Genomic DNA, 13,303 nt, shown 5'->3' on the forward strand with positions numbered 1-13,303 from the left:
GAGAAGGTTTCTCCTTTGAAGGCATTTGCACCTTTAATTTGTTGTTTTTTTCACATGAAAATATAGGTTCTAAAACTGTTCCAGGGTCTATTGTTTATCAGAGATAATACCATGACTGAGAACTAGGATTACAAATCTGTACCTTTTCCTTCTTCGCCACAGGAAATGGCTCCCATCAAACTCTCCAAAGTTTATAGTACTGCTGATTAGATTTTTTCCCATTTATTTTGCAGATGATCCTTCAGGAGAAGAGAAAAATATTGAAGGTGATACAGCTGTAAGTAGATTGACCACTGTCAAGATTGTCACAAGTGGTTTCCACTTGCATGGACCGACCTTAAATTAGATAATGCACTGGAACACAGTGTCTGTTTCCCATCACAAGGTGCACCTTTACTTAACAATATGGAAATTATCACAAGATCTTCTTGATGCATTTGTTTTCCAGCGTTTTTAGTAGCCATACTGATGGAGTCAAGATTGCCCTGACTAACAACGTGGATGCGCTCATGATGTTATGACTGACACCAATAGCATCAGAGTTCCCATGTGCTATTCTGCCTTGCACGTGTTTTTGTCAGGTTTTGGTGCTTTATCAAACCCTAATGCAGTAGTCTTCCAGCTTTTTAATTCCGGCCCTCCGTGTGCAAAAAAATAAAATAATAATTGGAACCTGACCGCCCCCTACCCCCAGGATTTATAAACATATTTAAACATTGCAGTTAATTATGTTATCCCTTTTAATAATGCAAGCAAATACATGATTGCCAAAGGTACTTCTCTGGTCAGCCAGGCCTTACTCCACAGTGTGATAATCAGAAATGAGGGTGGGGAAGGTTTGACACCTGCTTCCGTCCAGGATATAAATGACAAACTGATGTTCGTTTCTTTTCATTTAAAACCAAGCATTGTTCTCAGCATCATGCATCTCTTGGCCAGAGCTTGATACCCTCCTTGGGGCCAATTTGGTCCCCCCAGGGGGGCCAGCCCCCAGTTTGAAGACCTCTGCTGTAATACAGCTAGACTGTCATTCTTCTGTATTTGCGGGGCTTGACCAGAGCAAACTAGTCCCATTTCCTGTAGTTTTAACATAATATTTTGTTTCTAAGTTGACACATTTTATCGAATTGTTCAATTGTTTATTTCTCTGTTATAGGATCATCTTTGAAAAAGAAATAACATTTTAACATAAAAAGCCTTTATTTTTTTTCTTCAATATATGAAAAGCAATTGTCTCATAAGAATGGAATACTGTATTGCCTGTTAAAGGTATCCTGAGAGCTCCTCTGCAGCTGTATGCGATGAATTGACTGTGAAGACCAATTGTCTTTTCTGCTGTGTGAAGACAAATGCTTGTCACTATGCTAACATATTTGTTTTTGACTGAAAATTTCTTTTTGAATGGGTGTTTATCTTTTATTTATTTAGTTCTCCCTTTTTTAAAGAGCTATGTGTGGTATTTTGTGAATGCTCTGGCTTTTTCGAAGGTTTGAACTTTCACTCAGTTTTTTGCTCTTGCCAGAGGCACCTACATTTTGTGTGGTATCTATCAGGGACTGGCACAGATGTGGTACCTGTGATGTTTGAGGCCTCACTTCATGATCCATTCCCCTTCTGTGCCCATCCTGGATGAGGGCACTTTCAGAGCGTTGCTGTGGTTGCTGCTCTGTAGTATGCTTGTGCTATAGAAGCACCATGGATCTCCTCCATATCTCTCACAGAGGCAAACCGACCTCCTGATGCACACTGATGACCTAACATAGGCCACAAACTGCAAGAACGTGGGGCTTTTAGGGAGTGTACCTTTTGCTTCTTCAGATATACATCAAGAAAGCATATTTGACGAGCTGAAGTCAGACATGTATGTATTTATGCAAATTAAATGCATATCCCTGCTTTGCAATATCTTTTGTGCAGCTGCAGAAAACTAAATCAATAAAACACTGGAGATCCTCATCCTTGAGGATTGCTACACGGTGGAAGTATTTGTTCTGTCAAAATATGAACAAAAACAAACCTGAAAAATAGATCAGGATTTGTAATGAAGGTAGAGCATTGGAACACTGGCTTCTACCCAAGGTCAAACTAAACTAACCAATGTTGGTCTGGCTCTACTTCAGGCATAGTGAAACGCAACACTACTTGCATGCTACTGTACCATTTAGGGTCTTGATCAAGCGATCTATATCTGTGTAGAAGTCTCCCTTGATGTTGACACCTTTGCTGTCCGAGGGCACCACACTGTAAAGACACTAAGAATCTCTCTCCAGTCAATCAAATGAGACAGAAAAAGGAGGCCCTTCTACCAGATTTCAGACTACTATCTCTGAGGACTCCTTAATATTGAAATCACAAAGGGAAGCATCACCCTGAAAAATAGTGTAATTCCCTCTCGAGATCCATAACATCGAGGCAAGAAATAGTGGGAGCTTGTTTACCTTTGAAGTCTGAATTGCGGTCAAGGTGGCATTCAACATTGACGAAACAGACTTTCGTTATCGAAGGAGTCCTCAACATTGAAGTATCACTCAACGTCGAGCCGTATAGAATCATCTGCTTCCTTGTGTCTGTCTACTGAACTGTACTGCATATTGAGATTATGTCCTTCTCTCAGACCTCTGTTGGAACCTCAGAGTAGACATCACTCTGGTGGCCAAAGCTCAAATACCCTTGGCTGGCAGCAACGTGGCAAATACCACGGCTGATAGTCTTAAAATCCCTGTATGCTTCTCTAGTCCTCTACCAGACGCTCCCTTGCCCTTTATATCACTAAATAAGTGCTTGTGGCCACACTGGTAACCACCAAATGAAATTGCAGAACTTATTACGTTTTATCATCCGTTTGATCATGAATATATTTTTCTTTTCCAGATGTTTATCAGACATTTGATCATAAATCAATTTTACTTCATAATAAGTTGCTTAAAAGGTGAATAAGAAAGTGGTGGAAGGAGGGTGCTTGTGAAGGAAATCAAGTAAAGAACAAAAACTATATATAAAATCAATATATACAAATTCATATGTAGAAAGCCTATTGGGAGTTGTTTTACAATACTTAACATTTCCCTTAAAATATGTTGTGTCATTGGCAAAGAGATCAGACAAAAATTTGTATTCCAGGTATAGGCTTTAGATATGTGTTGACGTTTCGACCCCAAGTACGAGGTAGGTCAATCAACTCCTTAAAAGGGGCTCTTCATCAGGACAGGGTGAAGAGCAAACTGTGTAATGAAATGAGATAGGGGAGATAAAATAAATTCCCTAAACTTACAAGTGCGGAGTACTGTGAAAGGTGGAGTGACTCACCTAAAGGACACCAGTCAAAAACTGGCGATGGGTCTTGTATCCTGGGCCAGCCGGCTCCTGATGGCCAAAAATTCAGTATAGCCAAAACTTCATAAATTCTTTAGAAAAATATGCGTACGTTATTTCAAAAAGGCGCCTTAATTTCAAACTACCTCCAGCAAAGCTTTACGCAATCCTTCCTTTTTCACGCCACCTACACATCTCATGTCCCATAAGACGCTAATAGTATGCTGAAGCACAGGAACGGAGCATGGCAGTAACTCTCACCTTGAGCAAAGAGAACAGCCATGGCAACATTGAAAAGGCTTGACATGTGTGCTCTGTGAAAACAGGACCCACTCCTTCCTTGCACTCCTTTTTCTTTGACTCAAATCTTACTCCATGAATTCAAATACTTTTCTTTTGAAAATTTATTTTCATTTCAAATCATTTTTGTAGCGAGTTTTTCAGTTCATATTACTTCATATGTATTTCATCATCTTTTACATGATTATGATTAGTCCCAATGCATTTCAAGCATTACGCTCTTCATCAGGGGATTAATTTTCGGATTTCTTCTCTGTCGAGGGTCCCGGCGGACAGGAACTGCAAAGGCCCGCAGCTCCTCACGCACCCCCTCTCCTCCTCCTCCACTCGGTGTATCGGATCCATATGAAGTAATATGAACTGAAAAACTCGCTACAAAAATGATTTGAAAATGAAAATAAATTTTCATAAGAAAAGTATTTGAATTCATGGAGTAAGATTTGAGTGAAAGAAAAAGGAGTGCAAGGAAGGAGTGGGTCCTGTTTTCACAGAGCACACATGTCAAGACTTTGTACACATACCCTAAAAGCTCAGTAGGGTACCAACCTATGCACCAACGACCTTTATGACCATATTTTGAAACATACAAATCAGGTATACCAAGAGTGCACTACCACAAATCAAACATTTGAACATTGAAAAGGCATCATGCCGTTTCAAAGGGAATATCTGCACCCTCATACTTAAAATAAGGCTGTGAAAGCTTCAAATTATAGCTGTAAACAAGACTGTGAGGCAATAAAACAGATAAATGGTGAAAGCCCTTGTCCCAGGTTTAAATGGTGTTTGCTGAAATAGAATAACCTGAAACATCCTTCTGTTTTTATGAAAGCACCTTCAACATCCTCCTAGCATGCAAAGTTATGGCAGAGGTAATTTGGAGGCCCTGAAATGAGCTTGTATGTTATACATCTGGCAAATGATGGATAACACTATGAATGTACAGCCAGTAAATGTAACTGAGAGCATGGTAAAAATTTACAGTGGGAAACTAAAGTAGATTCATATGCATTGCATTATTTTGCCACCTTGTTTTGGGTCCAGAAGAATCTCTATAACAGCAAAGTTAACTGGGTGTCGACCAGAGGCCAAGCCTGTTTGACCTGTTATAATGTCAGCTCAGCCATATACCCATGATGCGCCACTATATAACTACCATTATCATTGGTGGGTTTCTATGTGTTTTTTAGTAAGCAGCCAAATAAGTAAAGAATTTTTTTAGTGGAATCTCAATTTGAGACAATTTGCAGTCTGAGTTGGAGTTGCAGATGAACTGCCATTGACAACGATACAATAATATTGCATAGTCAAGCAGAACATGTTTTATTCTTTGCTGTTTGACCACATCTGAGAGTGTTTATTCTGGAAATTGCCTCCTTTGGGCCACTTAAGCACCATATTGACTGGGTAAGAGATGGAGAAAGCTCTTTTCAAATTCTGTCCTAATTGCCACATTTCATTTGCTTCCAACGGCAAATACCCTATGTGTGTTAAGCTTGCCCAAGGACCATAAGTCTGAAGACTGCTATGTTTGCTGTTTATTCAAGCCTAAGACTTTGAAGAAGAAGGCAAAGTTAATGCTTGCATATTGGTCAAGAGTAGAATTGTTGGGGACTGCCATTTCAAATTCAAAACATCTGGTCTCATTGATGCTAGAAAATGGATTTTCAAAAGAGAGAGAGATAAATGCTGAGGCTGTATAAGAGGCTAATGGGAAACATGAGAATGCATGTTGAAAAGGTTTCCTTTTGCAATGCAAATATTGAAAAGTGAATCCCATAAAAGTGTCTACATATGTCAGCAAAAGACCACATGCCACTAGTACCAAAGTCAAAGAATTCAATTGTGAAATAGTCAGCATCAAAGTCTAGAGAAATATCTATGATGTGGCAGGCTATCACAGAAGACGAAAGAACTGTTAAAAGAAACTAAACATCAAAGTCATTAGTGGTTGGGTGAAAAAAAGAGTGATAAGTCGCATTCCTCTGTTTTAAAATATACATACTCCTAGTAGGGATAAGCCAAAGTCCAGCAACTTTAAGATTTAGATTTTAAAGTCATGGCTGAGCTGTCAACTTTGAACTTTAAAGGGAAACCTTTAAAGCCCTTCACATTTCAGAAGCCATTGAGGGCAATCTAGACATAACAAAGTAGCTACTGAATGCTGAAATTGCTTCACTAACTTAAAAAAGCAAACCTTGACTACCAAGACCTCAGTGGCATTCAAGACTTGGAGAACACACAGATACACTGAAACAGAGAGTATACGTGATACTTGCCTGAGTGTGGAGACTAACTCTCCACAACAAGGAATTTAAATGTAGCCACTGTTATATTATACAGTCATTAAGAGGGCAGACATGTAGGCCATGCATTTGGAAAAGCAGCAGGAAGATTCCTGCTTCTTACTTAAAAATTCAAGTACACCGCATAGAAGGAACCTATTTTTTCAAATGTTGCCAACTGTGTTGCAAATAGGTAAAGAAGTGTTCTTATAGAGAGTTCTTACCTTTGGATGACCGTCTCGCTTCTATCTTCTCTGAGGTTCTCCACCAATGAGCCGAAATCCCACCTCCTACCAGTATAGAGGATTCCATTTACAGGGTCAGTTCTGGACACTGTGGCGTTCAAAGCTTCCCCCCAACACGGCGAGTCTGAAACATTTAGAAAATAATCCCAATGTTTCAGGCTTGGTCCCGTGTTTAGGCGTGGAGGGTTTTGAGGTTTTCTGGTCACCTGACTTCATATATCCAGGTGGTGCCTCATGCCCATTGGCCCAAGTCTTGCCTTGGGTAGATCTCTTGGCTACCGCAGATCTTCTTATTGTAGAGCCCTTGGCACTCTAGAGTTTCCACTACTTGGCTCACTGGGGGAATGCATTCCGATTCCTCACTTTTGAATATTCCCTAGGCGTCAGACTGTACCTGCAAACTTTTGAGTAGTGCCTCAGTGTGCCAGTAGGTGGCGCTGTGTGGCTCCTAACTAATGCTGTTCCCCTCCGGAAATGATGTGTGGTGCCAAAATAGGAGCCACTCAAACATTCCGGTGTCAGTTCCTTAATTTCCGCACCACCAGAGGTGGATCCGGACCGACCTCCTATCTCTTTAAGACCAATTTACCGCAACATTTACAGTGTGCAAGAAAATTGTCACCTTTCAAAATCACACGTTTTGATTCTTATGAGGACTGTCACAAGCAAATGTGACAGAACCTGATCATGTTGGCCTCTGGTTCCTGGGGTCGAATTATGACTCCAAGGCCAGCAGTTGATGAACCCGAAGAGGATACGGTACGGTGAGTTAAAACTACGTCACCAGGCAGCGGAAGATTCTACATCGTGACTGGTCCAAGCCTCGGCCTGGTCCAGAAGTCACACGAGTCGATCTCGAGGTTAATTGTTGTCACACACATAGTCTTTTGTTAAGTTGAAAAAAACCTAAAAAATCCAAGCAAAACTTCGCTCCTTCGCACCCCTACTTTTGAGAAGTGAAAGGTGCAAGAGTATCACCATACGTCTCGATCTTGCACCCAAAGTTGATCAACACCAGAGCCCATCCCACAACTTGCTTCGGCCTAACCCGAGTCTCTAGGGCTGTGTGCGACACCAAGACAAATCCAAGAATTCTGCAAGGCCATGCTCCTACTCTTCATATCTCTTTTGACTCCCTATGGTGTGCCTGCAGGCCCAAAGGTGCAGAGAGACCCTCCATCTGGGATACCGCTGGCAGGTTTAACCTCAGCAGCTGTTTGACCCTCTGAGCTCATCACTGGTTCTCTCCTAACTCCAGTACAGACTTAAGCTCCATGATCCACGCTGGCTCCCAGAGCGTCAATGCTGACTCCACTGACACCAGAGGACGAAGTGTCCATTGTGCTCTCCGAGTCTGCGCCTTTCTGACCTCGACCAAGGCTATGATCGGTTTCTGTTGAACCTCATCCTTCTCCTTCTGACCCAATTAACGTCCCTCCTTGTTTGGGATGGATTCAGATAATGCCTGTATTGCAGTTGATGAAATGAGTCTACTCTACCACAAAGAAAATTGGTAGTATGACCTCATAGATGCTAGCGGTCTTAGCACCTATCCCGATTCCAGCCTTGTTTCAGCATCCAGGTCCTGCCATTGAATAAAGGGATTCCTTTGCAATGGTCTTGCAGAATGCAGCCAAGGTTCTCAACTTTCAGCACCCCACTCTATAGGTCACAATCAATGTCCAGACTAAAGTACTCCAGCTATTTTGTGCACCTCACCTGTGAATATCTATTCAACAAACATTGCTACAGTAATAGAGTATCGACATTTTGCTAGACAATTATCGAGTTAGCGCCAAATGGATAGGTACCATCATCTATCTGTTGGCAATCTCTGAGAACATTATCAACTGTATTGGTGTGCACAATATGAGAAGAATCATGTTGTTATCCAACTTAGCCTGTACTAGTGGAACCTCATACGTCTTTGTGTTTGACCATTCATTATATCTTGGTGCTCTGGGAGCCATGGTTGCATAGGTAGTCATATTAATAGTGCATACAGTGTATATATTAGTAAAAAAGGTTTGAATTCTATTTCCATAGAACGTTTGTTGATGGGCCCGTCAACAAAGAAATCACTGTCTACGACTTCCTGGTCTGCTTCCGTGGGCATTCCGTCGACTGCTTCGTCAGAATCATCTACTACGTCAACGGTTAAAACGACGACCGATAGTGCGTCGACAACACTGGTGATGGTTTCACCGTCGACGACCCCACAGGGTCTATCCCTGTTGACGAGTGTTTCACCGCCGACGACCCAGCAGGTTACGTCACCATCGACGGCTATCCTTTCGACGGTTGTTGCGTCGACGATCCTGTTGTCGTTCCCGGCGACGAACCCGTCGTCGATCTTGGCGAAGATGCCGGCTACGATACTGTCGAAGACCCCGTCGACAAGGGTGAAGATTGGTCTGCTTCTAAAACCGCTGCCTTTTTTAAGGTTTCTCATCTGCTCCCTACCCGCCTTCTAGACTTTCCAGAGTCTGAAGATGAAGGACAGTTTGGTCCTGCCTACAGCCCTTCGCAACTCGGGGTTAAGTGCCAGGACTCAGAGGATGAAGAGATGATGGAGGATCCAGCTGCTTATATGGAAGGAAATTACTCCTTCTCAGATATGGACCATACTGTTTATCATCATATGGATGCTTTCCAGGAACACTATCTGGATGAAGAGCAGGATAGAGCAAACTCAGGAGCCCTTCATTAATGTTCCGATTTTATTAGTATCTGACCTCTGTCTAATGCTCAATGACTATTATAAAAGATTTCCAGAAACAAGTTCTGCTCCTCCTCCACCTCCCTCACAGGAAGTTCCCACTCCAGCACTGGGGGTACTACATCCACTGCAGAAAGGAGTGTTATTTCAACTCCTGCTCAGGTTCCGGCGCAAAGTCAAGATGAAGATGACCAGCAGTTGGAGGAAGGGAAATTGCGTTTGGACCAGGATATCCAGCATGAGTGGAATGATTATGCGATTCCCACTCCACCTTCTCCTACTCCACCTTCAGCGGACTCTCCGCCCGCAGATATCGGCGGATTCCACGATCTGCTAGAACAAGCTTCCAGGCTTTTTGATCTTCCCATGCCGGTCAAACAGATCAAATGCTTTTTATATGATTTTAAAACCACTACACAACGCTCATCTTGTTACATCCCTATTGGGGATTTCTTGTGGCAAGAAGGCTTGAAACTAATGAAAACGCCAGATTCTATTCCTGCCGTAGTACCGAAGCTGGATAAAAAATAAAAGGCACCCGAAGATTCTCCCAAGTGCCTAATCAGACATCCCCTGCCTGATTCGGTCATTATGCAGGCTGCTCAAAGGAGGTCAGAGAACCCTTCCTCTCTGTGCTCAGCATCCCCTGACAAGGAGGGATGTTGTTTAGACAACATTGGCAAAAGGTTCTCTGCTATGTAAGTCACTGCCATCAGAGCCTCCAACGCTTTAGCTATCCTGGGGAGGTTTGACCACCAGATGTGGTCCGACATCTTAGCTTTCCTGGAATTCCTTCCAGAAGATAAGAAGAAAGGAGCACAGGAGGTGTTGTTGGAAGGAGAAAAGGCTTCCTCGGAAATGATTGTCGTGGCCATGGACATTTCATCAACAGCCTTCCGGCAGATGGCAGGAGCTGTGGTTTAGAGACAGCACGGGTGGCTGAAGGCTACTGCCTTTTGTCCATACGTTTAAGCGAAAATTCTGGATATGCCATTTGATGGCGAATTGCTATTTGGAAAGCTTGTGGATGAAGTCTTGCAATCGATAAAAAAGGATACAGACACAGCCAAATCCTTGGCAAATCTACAACAAAAGAGATTTTCTTCTTTCCGAGGCAGGAGGCAGAGGTAAATATCTCTCTCGCCCCCAGCTTCAACAGTGTTTCCAACCCTATCACCAACAAGGTTTTTGCTCTCAGTACTTCTCTCAGCCCTTTCGGCAAACCTCTACATCGACCTATTCTAGACCAGCAGCACGTCAACACTAACCTTCAGAAAGAACTAACAAGTCTTAACAGGAGACAATGGGATTCCACAGGCCCCTGCTACCGCAGTCCCACCTCAATTCGGCTCCACCTACTCCATATTCTTCAATTAATGGAAGCTTATATCTTCCGAAAAGTGGGTGTTGGACGTATTTCTCTATGGTCACACCCAAGAATTTGTTAAACGCCCCCCCAACATGCCACCACGAAGGACGTCTCACCGTCCCCTCTATGCTTTCAAAAAAGAGGTCCAAGCAGGCAATCGAGGAGGTACTGCCCGATCAACTCAATCGGGGGTTCTATTCCCACTTCTTTTTGATAAAAAGGAAGACGGGAAAACGGAGGCAGAAAATGGATTTAAGATCACTGAACAAGTTCATCAAATCCCAACCTTTCAGGATGTTATCTCTCCAGGAAATTCTGCTTCTAATTGATGCAGGATTATTTTCACGTTCCAGTACGCCCAAAACATTGTCAATTTCCGAGATTCAAAGTGGCAGGGTGCCATTACCAATTTTGAGTACTTCCTTTCGGGCTGAAATCTGCCCCAAGAGGCTTCACCAAGTGCTTGGCTCCAGTAGCGGCTTTCCTATGGCAAACTGATCATCAGGTATTCCCTTAGCTAGACGACTGATGGGTCAAGGCCCCATCGCTTCAAGCCACCAAGAGATCGATGAACGCTTGTGTCCAACTCTTTCGCTCCCTGGGGCTCAGGATAAACTGGCAAAAGTCCTCATCATGAGTGATGTCACTGACCATGTCATGAGTGATGTAATATGTGATGTCATCAGCAGTGCATTACACGCGCAAGTTATAGTGAGTCCAACTAACTATAACGTCGGAATTTCAATGGTTTTATGCCAGTAAAATTTCCAGGTAACTATAACTGGTGTGAAACCTATGGTTTTTTCAGTGAATTTAATAGGTTTTTTAAATGCTAATTCCTAACTATAACTGGTGTGAAACCTATGGTTTTTTCAGTGAATTTCAAAGGTTTTTTTAATGCTAATTCCTAACTAAAAGTCTCACTTTATAAGTAAGACTGTTACCGCTCTAGTTGTTCTTGAGAACACTCTGGTACATACTATCATTGGGCTATAGTTGCGCTACATCTGGCTGATATTTGGGCTACATTTGTATTTTTTTGTCTCTGGTGGCCATCTTTGGGCTACATTGGGCTACATTTGGGCTCTAACATATATAAAGCCCAAATATAGGCCAATATATATTTTTTAAAAGTTAATTTTCTTAAAAACAACTGGAGCATATATCTTGAGACATAGCTATCAGTCCTTACAATTTTTCATCTTAAAAAAAATAAATATATATATATTTTTTTTTGTCTTGGAGCGCTTCCGGTGCGCGCCCCGGAAAGCGTACTATTTTGAAGCGCCCCGGTGCGCGAACCGGGAAGCGTCCCGTTAGCGCCAATGTCGCGATCGAAAACAACATCGTGACGCGTCGCGTAAGCGCGACGTATCGCGTAGCCGCGTGATGCGTCTTATGACGCGCTGCGTAAACGCACCCGGAAGCGCTCTGCGGTGCGGCCCGGAACGCGTAACGTAAGCGCGCCGGAGCGCGTAACGTAAGCGCATCGGGTCATGTGACTTGAAAATAACACTTTTCATTGGTTCTCTTCATTTTTTTTCTCCAAATAATGAAAGCCCCCTCCTTTTTTCCTCATTCTTACTTTCTTCATTGAGAGAGCAAGAGCTATTTTGGAGGAAAGAGTGGCATCACTTGTTGCTGCAGCTGGTGCATCCCCACCACCCATAAAAGAAGGTCCACCACCACAGTTTCTTGGAGAACAAGAAGAAGAGGAGGAAGAAGAGGAGGAGGATCAACATTAAAGGGTCTACCTCCCAGAAGAACCAAGACAAAGGCACGTCAAAGTGCACTTCATTTGGCAATTTTTTCTTTTCCAGGTGACCAAAAAAAGGTGAACGCCCCCAAAGTCACCTGTCTCATCTGTGACAAAGTTCTCTCCAGGGTCAATCCCTCCAAGAAATATTCTTTTGGTAACTATACCATGATCCGCCACATGGAGAGGTGGCATCCCAATAATTATGCCCAGGCTGAAGTCCAGGAACTTCGGCACAATCCACCCCCTGGGGCCAGCACTTCCTCTTCAGTACCCTCACTTTCTGGACCAGAAGAACGGCAAATGGTGCCAAATATTCAACCAAAATTTGGCAAGGTCAAATTTCTTTGCATTTTGTGTGGCAAAACTTTATGCTATGGTGAACTTAGCGTCACCTTAATAAATACTGCTATAGACAACCACAAATGCAGCAAGGAAAGAAAACAGTAATTCTTTTCTTTTTTTTTGCTCCTGTTGAGCCATTTCCAATTCCCTGTTTTTTGTTTGTTCCCTCAAAAACCCCCCAAAAAATATAAAATTGTTAAAAAACACAAAAAAATTTAAAAAATGTTCAGAAAAATAATAAAAAAATATAAAACAACAAAAAGAATTTTAAAAAAGTTCTTTTCAGAACTACCTCCCATTTATAAAATATTGCCAACATTTTTTAAACTCTGGCATTCTTTTTTCTCTGTTGTGCGCTTCCCGGTGCGCTCCCCGGTGCGCGTACCGGGCGCTCCCCACGCAAAAATCGAAAAAAAAAATCTTTTTTTTTGCCTCGCGGGGCCCTTTTAAAGCCCCCACATCAAACCTAGGGGGTCAGGGAGGGTCTACCCTGCCCCCTTATGGTCAATTCCCCTTTGTTTTGGCCACCTCTTGTGTCTCCATCCTACCGAGACACAAGATGGCGGCCGCTCCGGACTGTTTCGAATGTTTACAGACAACCAAGAACCAATCAGCTTTCTGCGCGCAAGTCGCGTGGCGCGCCTGGTGCGCTCCCCGGTGCGCGTACCGGGGCGCTGTCATAGATATATATATTTTTTGAACCTAAATTACTCAAAATCCACTGGAGCACATATCTTGAGACATAGCAAAGGCACATCGGGCTACCAGTCCCTACAATTTTGCCAAATTTGGTGTAAATCCATTCAGCCGTTCGGGCTAAAAGTGAGGTCGACCGCCCTAAGGAAATTAACATGGGGAAAACGAGTTTTGGGACCCCCCTTTTATCTCAGCCCCGCTTGACGCATCCCCCCCAAACTTTCAGGGAAGGACCGGAGCTCGACGAGGCCATTTTGAGGAAATTTTCAGGCAGAT

At 42.9% G+C, this 13,303-nt stretch overlaps 1 protein-coding gene across 2 annotated transcripts in view; it reads left to right on the forward strand.

Moving 5' to 3' along the window:
• AKAP8 (A-kinase anchoring protein 8) overlaps positions 1 to 13,303 on the forward strand; it is an 895,754-nt gene that overhangs the window by 278,495 nt on the left and 603,956 nt on the right. For both annotated transcript variants that reach the window (XM_086960773.1, XM_086960782.1), the window contains exon 7: positions 234 to 277. In XM_086960773.1, coding sequence (XP_086816899.1) covers positions 234 to 277 — 44 coding nt within the window. The remainder of the gene's footprint in view (positions 1 to 233; positions 278 to 13,303) is intronic.

The sequence above is a fragment of the Lissotriton vulgaris genome, chromosome 1_1 (assembly GCF_964263255.1).
Source record: "Lissotriton vulgaris chromosome 1_1, aLisVul1.2, whole genome shotgun sequence".
NCBI lineage: Eukaryota > Metazoa > Chordata > Amphibia > Caudata > Salamandridae > Lissotriton > Lissotriton vulgaris.